Genomic DNA, 13,655 nt, shown 5'->3' with positions numbered 1-13,655 from the left:
ACGTTTTATTTTCGTCAAGCTTATATAATATTATAATATTATATTCATGTACATATATATATGTATATTTTATATATACAAAAACAAATTGTGAAATATTTATGTTATAATTAATTCTAGAGCATTTCCCTACCTAGCTACCCTTTTTTATTAAAGTTTTACCGTTTATTTTTACCCCATACCATAAAGATGTTTTTCGATTATATATTTTATAATATGTACATTATACATATATAAATATATTTAAAAGGAGGAAGAATCCTGCACGTCTAAATACCATTTTTATACCATTACCAACAGGAAACGGTGAAATAAACAAAGTTTATAATAACACCGTGCGAGGCAATAAAACATATTATTTATAAACACGAACACGAACGAAATGTATATTTTTTAGTATTATTCGCAATAATAATAAAAAGAGAAAAAATACAAACACACATATTATGGTCGAATGTAAAAAAAATGCATTAATTATAAAAATAACAATTCCGCCTTGTAGGTTTATTTATTTTTTATTTTTATTTTTATGATTATATAATTTATGAAATAAAAGAAAAATAATAATTCGTAGGTGGAAGTGTGTGGCATATTATATTATATACGTATATATACGCTATAATAATAGGTATATACACGTGTGTAATAATATATAGATATATATTATAGCCATGTGTGTGCCGTGGAGGTTTATTTACGTACATACGCATATTATAATATTGTATACACAATCTGAAAGCCCAGGGAGACAATCTTCATTCGATTCGGCGGACTTAAACTCCGCCGCCGACGTGTGGTAGTCGTGGTGGTAGTGGTGGTCGCGCCAGTGGTGGAGGTATAGTTGTGGTAGTGGCGGTGACTATATACAGTGGAGGTGGATATATTATGAAGGTGAAGGAAGTCGTACCTGCAGTGGAGGCGGCGGCGGCGGTGGTGTAGTACCGCGTGTTTTAAAGAGGTCGATATTATTATAGTTATATACCTACTCATATAATATATTATAATATAATAATAATAATATACGCACCAAGTTTGAATTTTGCGCAACAATAGGGACCAAATGGCCGGACTTGTTGTCGGCCACAATATTATAATATCGTAAATAACGGCCTTATTTATACATTGCGTACATGCGGATGTAATGGAACACGTGTGTTTGTACATGAATAAACGGGATTTAAATGGCCTGTGCTAAGCGCGTACATGTATATATATTTATACGTTATACGTATTTATGTATGTACGTATAAACGTATTATATATTATAATATATACCTATCCATATTATATATTATTGTGCCCAAGTGGTTTTACACACACGCACACACACACACACACGCTCATACCACGCGCGAGCGCACATTCACAGACACAAAACACACACGCAGAGAAGATACTCTACATATAATAATATATAAAATATTATTATTATTATCGTCATCATCATCGTATACGTAACCTTCGTTCCTGTCATTATATTATATTGTATTGTATAATAATAATATATTTTTATAAATTTATGTTTTTTTTTTCCATATCCATAAAACACATAAATAATAATTATATATTTGTTGACAATCGTTTCTATAGTTGTAGGAACTTTAATTAGGCGCAGTTTTTATTTATACATTTAATAGTATAATATTAATAAAGTATACACGCATACAATACAGGGTGATACACTGTGTAAGCGTATTGTTACCTACTATTAGTACTATTTTTAGACATCTATTAACGATTTTTTTATTTGTAAAAATTGTTCGAGTGCGTAATAATTTGTCTACATTTGCAGTGTACAGATTAATATTATTGCATAATGTTTTTTATTTTTGTGAAATCGTCTTTAACAAAAATTAAACTAATTATACATACATTTTAATAACTTAGAAATTACTCGTTCGAATTTTGATTTAAGTAGATAAATTCATCAACATCATTTTAGAATCTTGATAACAGAAACATTATTTTTGAGGATAAAGGTTGAGTAGTTGAGTAATAATCATATCGATTTTTTTGGTTAATTGAGAACTAATTTTCTAAAAAAGTTTGAGTTTGAAATTTCGAGTTTGGGGTGCCTTATTGCTGTATAAATATAGCCTTCAAGTTAACTTAAAAATTCATAAATCTAAATTTGAATACATTTACCTATATAGCCAAAAAAAAAAAAATTGGGGGTGATTATATTAGAATGTTTTATGAATCACAATCACCTTGTATATAAATTGATGAGTCATGTGTGTGAATGTTATAATATTATATTATTTTATATATTTTATACGTTAATACGTGTAATAATATTAAAATATTTAAGTTTATACATTAAACTCATTAAAAGTTGTTTTTAAATACCTTATATTATTATTTTTATGTTTGATTTTCCTTTGTACCAACTATCGAAAGTGCTATAAAATTATCATTTATATACCTATATCTGCTATATAATATTATTTATATTTTATAATATCGCGAGCCCGAGTTATTAAAATAATTATTAATATTAGAGTAGATGTATAGAAATAATGGGAAAATATCGGTGAAAGTAGCGTTATAAATTATAATGGCTCTCTGTAGCTAGACCGAGAAAAACACGGCTATGAATAATTAAAATTAATATAATAATATATGATTCGTTTGTATAAAAACGATATTATAATAATCCTTTCTCAATTCTTTTTTTCCTAGTTACAACTCTTTGGCGATTGCGAATGCGTGCGTTCAGTGTCCGTTTGTTTTACGAACAATTATTATTTCGAGAAGTATGCTGTATGGATACAGCACATATTATTATTATCTATATAAAATAATCCAAAACTGGAAACATCACGATTACTCATTGTGCATAAAATGTGCACATAAAATAGTTTTAATGTCTCTACGTGGGGCCGAATGGTGTTTCAGTAATAGTTTCCATTATTCATTTCTGAACACAATATAATAATAATAATAATAATAATAATATTACGCACAATGCGACGCAGGGACACGGGGCATAGGGAACCCTCTGTAAATATCGATTAGAATACTGAAAGCTCTCTCTGTACATTAATTAAGCACCACAACCGTCTAGCTATGAATTTGGAATATATCATATTAGCTACTACCACCAAAGGTTACAAAATGGGTTTGTGTTCGAGGCTTGGGTGGACTCCAGTGTTAACTGCACCATGGTAGAAGCCAATTTTTTATCCAACAATTTTTTTATTCCGCTTTTGTTTTCGCTAACCTACCTGAAAGCATTTATTAAAATCTATTTTGCGGTGGATATTTTATTTCATGAAAAAGACTTCACGTGTTGTTATTTTTCACACTTCTGAAACCGTGATGCTCATTGCTCTTCCGTGTAACACCATACGTATTATATAGTAAGTATCATGATAATGCATGATTCAAGTTTTATTAGGTGCCACAAAACGATGATGATTGATTTTTTTACTGTAAAACCTGTACACCCCTTTCAACGTTGCAGCAGTTATAAATATGGAGTAAAATATGCATTTTTGAACTACCTAATTGACATTGACGACTCTCCCTCGGCCTTCTGACACTACTAGAACAGCTAAGCGGCCGTGTTTTTGTTTATTGTATTTTTCATAAAAATCATTTTTTCCTTTTCTATCAAAAAACTATCATATACGCTCTAAATTGTCTATGTTTTAGCAATGATTTATTACTGTTTGCTGTTCGTTTCGATTTTATTTTATTTAGTAAAATGTTTCTTTGTGTATGATTTAATCTCATTTTAAATGATAATTTCTCTAAATTATAATTTAATTTTTGTCTGTTGATAATTGAATACATTTTTATTTTTATGGAAATACAATTATTTAATGATATTGGTTGAAGCTGTTAAATTTTTGTGACGTAAATAAATTATTATATGCATTACCATAAATATATACTGTAATATATATTTATATAATATAATTTATTATTAATACTAAAATGTCATATCCCATTAAAACTGTAAAAAAAAAACGTTTATATTTTAAGAGCTTTATATTTTTTCACAACGTAGGTAAAACATTTTTACATAATGAAAAGAGGACAACTTTACTATATAACAACAAAGAATAATAATATATTTTCTCAAAGTTAATAAACAATGTTTTTAACACCAAAGTTTTACGTTTTTATCTGTAAATAATTACCATTGCATAGATTTTTAAAATAAAAAACACTATAGTAAAGCTTTTGATACAAATAAAAAATGTATTTTTATTTTTATTCTATAAATGGTATTATTTAAAACCACTTTGATGCATGAATAAATATAGATAGTTTAAATATATATTTTTTCGATTCTCATGTATATTCAATTATTTTGATATCTAAAACAGAAGGTAAACTAAATCAGTTCGATGTATTTATATATAATGTTTACAGTAATTTTTAATTGAAGTTTTCTTTTATTCTATTAAATTGTTCACTTCTTTGATCTCTTATAAACCCGTATACACTGTATAGGAATTCCTAATAATAATGATATTTTTCAATAGGTTTACCTATCAATACGGTCTGTCAATATTATGCTATTGCCATGTATCTTTATATGTAGCCCATAATTTAAATACATAATAAAATCATACTGTATTAAAATATATTCGTATACCTGACTAATAACTATTACGCGAATGCTTGCGCCTTGCAATATTGTAATAACTAATAAGTTATTACTAATTTTCATGATAGGAAACTGGTGTTGATTTATTGGATTTTATTATTATATTAAATCTGTATACAACCATGTATTATTATTATACTATTACGTCATCGCAAATATTACATAGATATAGAACATACGGGGATCAACGAAATACGAATTATTCATTGTATTCAACATTCAAGTTGAGTATGTTATTCTACGGTGAGATCTACCAGTTAATCTCTATCGCATTCGCTCAGAACCCATTATTTCCCCTCTTTGTCCATTTGTTTCTCTGGTTCGTGACCTGAACTAGCACCGGGTGTGACATGACCACATATAGGGGTTAAAATTTTTAACTATTGGTTAAAATAAATATGCGTATATTATTATTTAATATTATTATTTTATAGTAGCGTGCATTATGTATTTTATTATATAAAATTTAATTGATATTATATGGCCCCTATATTATTTTATTGAAACAGATGTTTTTATTTATAATAAAAATTGACAAATGAGAAAATATCAAAAACAACAGATGTTCATTGGTATTTTTAGAGACGAATAAAATTGGAAACTCACTAATGGAACTACACGTTGTATACTAATTACTCATTTCAATTCGACCGAACTATTTTTTCTCATTCAATTCTAGAATACATAGATTATAGGTTATAAAGAATTATATTATTACCTATGATAATAGGATAGAGTTTTTTTATTTCGTTTTTTATACGCCTATCCTCCAGTATAGGTACGCTATAATTATTTATTGTAACCCAGCATAGAGTTATATAAAGTTAAGGTTATGTATCTACACAATAAAATCTCACGAGGGAAATATATTTTTTCCAATTACACACACATATATATATATATATAATTACATATATAATATTACACGCGTCTATTATATATTGTACGCAATCGTTGTCGTATGTATTAATTTAAATAATTGTATGTAAGGAAGAAGTTATTTATCAGCTTTGATTGTCGCATATACCTAAGTAGGTATATAACATACACATTATGCAATTTTTAAATTACGTTACCTTAAATTAAGTGGCGTGTATTTTGTTCCAAGAAAATGTACTTTATTTTGCACGAAGTATTATTGTTTATATTGCAATTTATTTGTGCATATTTTGCATTTTATACGGTATTGTTAACATAAAATTAAGTAGGCCAGTAAAAGTTGTTGTTTATGAAAGACTAATAAACCTCCGATATTAATAATAGAAATATTTTCATATTTCCTATATAACTACCAATTATTATTGTAATTTATAATAGATAAATTTTTTTTTACTAATTCACCTATTCTGATCTGGTGAATTTCTCGGCTAAGTTACCAACGAATAGGTTTCCATTCAAAACACGGTAAAACTACCTAGGTATACCTATATAATATTGTTACATGTTTTCCACCACCCTTTATTTTAGTAGATAAGTATTATCTCGCGAAGTGCGCCCATGTTTAAATATTAATATTTATTTTATTCCGGTTGTGCATACAACACACATACACACACACAGTAAATATATCCATTAGACCGTCAACGCTAACCAGTTCCCAGGTGGGCCCCAAAAACCGACACATACACATACACAGGCATAAAATAATAATCGTTTGGTATATTATTATAATGTGTACACATAATATACGCCATCAGATATTATATTATACATTTTCTCTTCCCTTCTCTCGTCTCTCGTCGTCTCACTCGCGCACTCTCTCTCTCTCTCTCTCTCTCAATGCATACACACACACACACACACCGGTCTTCCGTCTCTGTTTAGAGACGAGAATAGAACAAAAAGACACATAATATTCCTATATAATAATTACTTTAATGCGGAGCTACGTGACTGTATAGTTAAATATTATTATTATTATAGCCCCCCTCGGTTCTGTTCATATCTTTCCGTCTTTATAATATTATATATATATATATGTATATATTATATAAATATACAGTGAACGGGATAGAAGGGGAAGAGGGTTACCAAATATATATTTTTATTCCGACATCAGACTTATTTTATTAATGTAGCAGTTGCTTTGGGGTACAGTCGGAATAATAATAATAGTAATAATAATAATAATAATAATGATAATAATAATAACCCATAACTATAATAATAATAATAATAATAGCTGCTAGGGGGTCTTGGTGGAATCGTAACAGCACAATGATAATAACGAGAATGCCTTAGTGTATGTGTGCAATAATAATAAAAATGTATTATTCAGCATAACACTATATTATTATATTTATACAATATAAACCAATACCATACTATTGTGTTTGGCGTATGTGTATAATATATATTTTTATATATATAATATGTATGTGTGTGTGTGTGTGTGTGCACACCATAGTCTTTAATATTTATTGTGGTTGTGTGAAACAAAATGTGTGTGTGCATGCACGTTCTGTTTCATCGATCCTTTTTTTTCGTGTGGCAAAATATTGTATTTTATATTTTTAAATAACATTCAACTGCGTCGTGTGTATATCGTATATGCTATTATCATTATTTTTAATATTATATTTTACGATTATTATTATTATTATTATTGTTATTATTATTATTACAATAGTATCCGGTTTTGTGTATGTGTATTTCCCCTCTCTCGCCGTTTTCTCTGTCTCTCCTGTATACTCTCTCCGAGTCTCCTCGTTTGTCAGGGAAATAAATCGATGACTATCTTGTAATGGGGAAAAATGGTAAATGCTGTCCCGTGCAGTGGAAAAATAAATGTAATTTCGTTCTGAAACTAAAGGGAGGGATCATTTTACTGCGGTAGGTACCTACGGATGATAAATTTCGACTATTGATTTTTTTCATCGCACCAGTTTCTTCGGCCACACGGAACACAACATTTTTTGTTCAAAACTTAATAAATTACATTCGTATAAAAATATATTTTCTGCAGATTAAAAATAACTGAATATTTTATCACAAATATTTAAAATTAATATTATAACTAATTTATTTTATTTAATCTTACATATTTTTAAATACTTGTAATAAAATATTACTATTACAATACTGTAAATTATAATTGGTTTATGATGCTGGCATACTTATTTTGTAATTTGTATAATATTATATTTTTATAAGAATTTTATAAGGCGGCAAATAGCAATTATAATACCGTGTTTCTATAAAAGCGATTTTGTTATGTATATTGTGTACACTGCAATATTACCTATATTAATTACATTATACATTATCATCGCATACTTACAATATGTGATTAGCTAATTTGCAATTTAAATCTAGGTTTTAGAAATGTGTATAGAGTATTGGCGAATACTGATTATTAATTACTTATTTGTTAAGCGGTAAATTTAACATTATTTTACTTTTATAATAGTATTATATTTGCAATTTTATTCTTCCTCTGTATTATAAAACTTAATTATATTAATTTATAATTATATGTCATTAATTCAGTCATTTTTAGTTTAACCTACATAACATTACATACAATAATCTAAACAATTTATAACCAAACTTTTAATAATTACACAAGTTATAAATATTTATTTTTAAAACATATATTCTATACACACTGTTTTAAGATAGTTTAATTCTATATATAATTCATTTATAGTAGGACCTTCATGACTTCATACAGCTAGTATTTGTCGCGTTCGAAATAATGCACTTAAATATTTATTGACGTGTGTCTCGCGCCAATTTTCATCCTTATAGTATTGTTGAAAAATTGAACGACGTCGAGACGGACGACGCCTCCAGACATACAGAAAAAATAAAAATAAAAGTATATTCACAATGAAATACCCTTTGTCGCGTAAAGTTTTGACCTGTGCATCCCAACTACGTCATTGGCCCTCGTAAGTTTGATACAAACTTAACCTACCCTTTTCCATAAATTGTTTTCTAGTCCTAATCGGATATCTCTTCGGTATTATTTGGTTTAACTCACTGTTCGCGCACTGAAAACTGGTGTTTCCCTGTTAATAAGTATTACAATTTTTCACCGGTGTTTATCTCTACAAATCAAACGAATTTCACAAACGAGTAATGAAATAAACCATTGTATTGTTGTTATTCGTATCGAAGGCTAGGTATTTCATTATATAAAGAGGTCATTTGACATTTACCCTTATTGTATACAAATGACCTTATGATATATATTATATAATATATTATAAATATCGATTATGAATATTCCGTTACATTAATATTTCCAAGTGTGGTACCCATGTTTCGAATATTATTATGAATTGTGAACAAATTCGTAAAAATATATTCAGAATAATTTTAAAGTTCATAGACCGACAATTGATGAATATATATATTATTATATATACATGTACAACTTCGGGTTATTGGTTTGTGGCCATATATCATTCGAGATTTTGGGCCAAGATAAATATAATATAATCTGTGATAGTTGAATTTATAAAAAAAAAGTGTAATATGTTATACTTAATGTAAATATTTTTTATTGTTCTCGAATACTAGTTACGTATTTACAATTGTAAATGTGGCACTGTACACGCGTTAGCAGTCATTGCCCGCTTAGTGCTTCGGAATCATAAACAAATTTAAATTTCATAACTATTTTATTTAATAGACATATTACTAGGCCTCTGTGTAATATTAAAGTATGATATTAGTGAGGTATAAGGCTTGATTCGATTTTATACACATGTATTGTTTTTTTTTAGTTTAGTTTAATTCACTTGTAAATCATATTTAATACAAGAATTAAGTTAACACAATACTGCACTACTGACTTGTGCTCGTCACGACTTGTTTACAGCTTGAGTGAGATATGTCTTACCCCTTGGCCCTTTAGGAGGTGATCCCATGGTTGTGTATCCAGAGCTTTTGGATATTTTTAATGAGTTGGGAAGGTTTACCGTAGACTCTTTGCCTTTAACCCATAATTAACCGGTAAGTATTTTTAAAAAAATAATAGATAAACGTATAAAGTCATAAGTTAAATAAGAAGTTATCTGCAGGATGAAAAAATTGTTGGATCTCTATAAGCTATTTAAAATACAGTTAATTAACATTTTAGACGACCCCCCTCTCTATATCTTGTTTTACAAAATACATAACATAAAATAGAATGTGTTAATATTATGTTTATTTATATATAATAAATGTATACACATTTTTATAATTAAATTTTTATTTTGTGATTCTAGGCCAAAATGTTTGAAAGTTCTCAAGCCTGGCTCGCATCCACGTCCTCGCCAATGACTTGTAAGTTTAATATTTATATTATAACTATATACATTATAGTACAAATGTATAATGATTAAACAATATACCTACATATATATTATATATGCATAACATACGTATAACGTATTGTATTTATCTTAGGAAGCCTTTTTGTTGTTATTACGATTTTGGCTTCAATAACATAAAACCTTATTTATTTATAAGGCATGTGTATATTTTATAAAAAAAAAAATACATTCGATGTAGATTCATGTTTTACCCGACATTCAACAATATTCATTGTTCTGTATTGTATATTATCCTACTTTTATTCAAAATATCTTATTTGGAATTTTTATATCGATAGGCTAAATACCTTATATTAATACTACACATAATTCAACAATTTTATTAAGTTTACACTAATGAAAAATTCCATATTTCACATAAATATATTTAATTTCACGTGCCTGATTAATACACGATTATATAATATAACTTATCAAACGCAAAATCTCAAGTATTTTTTACTCTTCTCCACTTATTGCAGTCAACGTAGATATTTAATATTATATTTCATAAAATTCGACACTTTTTACCAGGATTCAAACTATTGGTTGTTTATTATATTTTAAATACTATTAAAAAACGATTTATATAGATCCTTGATAGAGTTTCATCAATTACAATGCTATATATATAACAGAATGTATTCGATTATTTAACGTAAAAAATGTTACTCCAAGTGCGGCCACTTGATTATATGTATAGAAAAAAAGTTAGAAAATATTTTGAGTGTATCTATACCTATATTAACCAGGTACTTATGCGATATTATAATATCATCATATTGAACCGACCACACTCTCGTTCGCAAAAACATAATTAACAAGTGATGATAAATTATATCTGGCTTGTGTTTATTCAATCTGGACTAGTAAAAAAAAAAAAAAAAAATATACAAAATATACAAAATATGTAATAATATAATTGCGTCTATTTCAAAGGACAAGTTTTCCTTCTATTCGCGTTAGTGGGTCATAACACGTACGTGACACGATGATATTACAATAATTGATTGTGTACAATACGAGAAAAAATGCATTCGACGCGTTGGTCGCGGTGGCGGCGGCGCGGTGGTGTTCTCGTTGTACTGTACAACGGCGGCGGAAGATTATCGCTGTACAGCCGCCGCCGTCCGCATAGACCACCACCACAAAATACAACAACAAAAACAACCGTTTGCCGCCGCTGCCACCGTTTACACTTTACTGTTACCACCACCACCACCACCACCGTCGCCGCCGCCGCCGCCACCGTCGAATCCGTTGACGGCACCGCTCACCACGTGCAAGCGGCGCCGCGCCGCCGGTCACCGGTAGTGTGATTAGTGACTGTAAACAACCGTTCGGCGGTGGGTGGGAGGGGGAAAAAACCCACGTGGACGTGTCGTCGGAAATGCGTTTCGCGTCGTCTCCGCGTATATAGTGCACCCGCGGTCCGGGAAGGAGCGCATCATCGGGTGCAGTGTCGTTCTCATATAATATACTGACCTTCGATCCCGCGCTCCGCTCGCGTTTTACAGCGTCCTGCACCCGGGACGCGCGTCGTTAGCTGCAGGTATCGTCGCCCGAAACGAAAACGCGAGACACCTCGCCGACAGGTCGTCCCGTCGTATAGGTAGGCGCATTTCGCTCGCTGCGTCGAGGCAAGAGATGGATTCTGTACGCATAATATATACCGCGTGATGTATATATATATACGTGTATGCACCGGTGATCGTAAAATTATAGGACGCGTATAATTACATTTAGCAACTCGAAACTGCCAACTTAGATGATAATTGTTTTAGTGTTATTGAATAATATTGTTACAATAATGTTATTATTATATTATAATAATATATATAGGGAACGGAGAGAGAAGTTCTATATAATAATAATAATAATAATAATAATATAGAGTCGTCTTGTTTTCACATGCACCTACCCTTTTAAGTTTGCAGTAATTGAAAATAATGAATTCTATATCCGACCAAGAGCTCCCCGTCCGATCAATAAACGTCGTGGTTTAATATAATATAGGTAGGTGCGCGCATCCTGCTCGCGTATAACATAATATCTATTAAAATATTTTATTATTTATATATTATCTGCAATATAATACAACAACAACAATATATTATTATAATGTACGAGTACACGATGAATATCATATTATTTATTATAATGTATGGTATATCGTTTATATTATAATATATATACACGCTGAGTAATTAATCCTAATGAAGAAAATAATATACATGTACCTTTAGATAATTTTATGGTGCCTATATTATATATATATACCGTATACCGAGTGTCATTATAATGAATTTATGAGAGAGCGATAACTTCTCGTAATGCGGCGTAATATACGTAACATTATAATCCTAAATATTCCTATCGTAATTTGATCTTTCGTACTTTTTAATTGTCACGTACTTTCAAAATGTTTTAAAATGTTTATCTATTTTATTTGTATAATATTAAAATATTTTTTTACATCGTTTTCGTGCCTTTAAAAAAAAAAAATACGTGCCATATCTGCACTACTTCTCTTTTTCGGCCTAATTATTTTAATACACAGGTGCCTATAAATATCTACACCTTTATATAATAGAAAATATAATCAGCAATCACCCACATAATAATATAATATTACAATAACGAACAAAGTATTTTTACCGACTCCGGTACCGAAATCTATTTCGTCGATCAATGGTTAGACGAACGAATCCGTTCGCCGAGCCGCCGCCGCCGCAACCGCTCTTATCCTCGCCCGCGAGATATATTTTATTTATATACCGTGTGTTATGATGTACTGCAGCTGGCGGTCTGGTTCAAAGCAAATGCCGCACGAGCCATCTATAAAATATCTACATAAAATATATTATTATATTGTTATTATGTCTTGCAATTTTACACCGCGGCCTGCTGCGTCCCGCGTGTAGATTTACTCGGTCACCCGACGATGACTTATGTGCAGTACACCGTGTACACCTATATACCTACAGTATTTCATTCGCTGCAGTTTAGCTATATCGTTACGAAACAATATTGTAATAATATATTGCAGGATAGATAAAACCATCTCGTCTACCGTTGAGAAATTATTATTAAAACGTAATCATACACATCATGGAAAATTAATCGATCAGATCTTAATTTAAAAGACCGATGACGGTGTCGCACGTCTATAACGTCTATAATATATAATATTATGTATACCAGTATCACGCGTGACTACGGTGGCTTATTTAACGCGCGATTGATATTATTATAATAGTGATATTACAGTAATATTAATACCTTATCCACCTATCACGACGACGTACTATAATGCTCTGCAACGGCTGTAATCCGAGAGACTCGAGCGCGTTAACGACAATACGATGCCTTTACCTATACTGTTGTAATAATAATAATATATCGTGTGCATATCTGCCGTCTGACGATCTTGAGGAATTTTACTAATCCACCGAGTACGTTTTTTTTTTTTGCTCGCGAGAAAAAAACAATTTATTTTGTTTTCAACGTCTTTATCGTAAAAGTGTGTGTGGCAAATCTCTCACCCCTGCCGAAACTTCAGCGAAATTTTAAAATGTCTTTAGTGTTTATAAGATGTATAAGATGCGACCATTTTGTTTTCAAATTATAATTTGTGTAAAGGTCGCTACACCCACGAGACATCAATATACCAAACTTATGAAGAGGGGGTCTAGTTAAGCTTCTCCTGCAGTATTACAAATTATCAG

General features: G+C 29.9%; 1 protein-coding gene across 1 annotated transcript in view; it reads left to right on the top strand.

The window, feature by feature from the left end:
- LOC114127663 (protein bric-a-brac 1-like) overlaps positions 1 to 13,655 on the top strand; it is a 42,708-nt gene that overhangs the window by 12,561 nt on the left and 16,492 nt on the right. Inside the window, exon 2 of the mRNA XM_027991972.2 lies at positions 9,841 to 9,898. Coding sequence (XP_027847773.2) covers positions 9,841 to 9,898 — 58 coding nt within the window. The remainder of the gene's footprint in view (positions 1 to 9,840; positions 9,899 to 13,655) is intronic.

This window comes from Aphis gossypii, chromosome 3 (assembly GCF_020184175.1).
Source record: "Aphis gossypii isolate Hap1 chromosome 3, ASM2018417v2, whole genome shotgun sequence".
NCBI lineage: Eukaryota > Metazoa > Arthropoda > Insecta > Hemiptera > Aphididae > Aphis > Aphis gossypii.
Note: the sequence above shows the minus strand (reverse complement) of the source record. Positions and strands in the feature narration are given on the sequence as shown.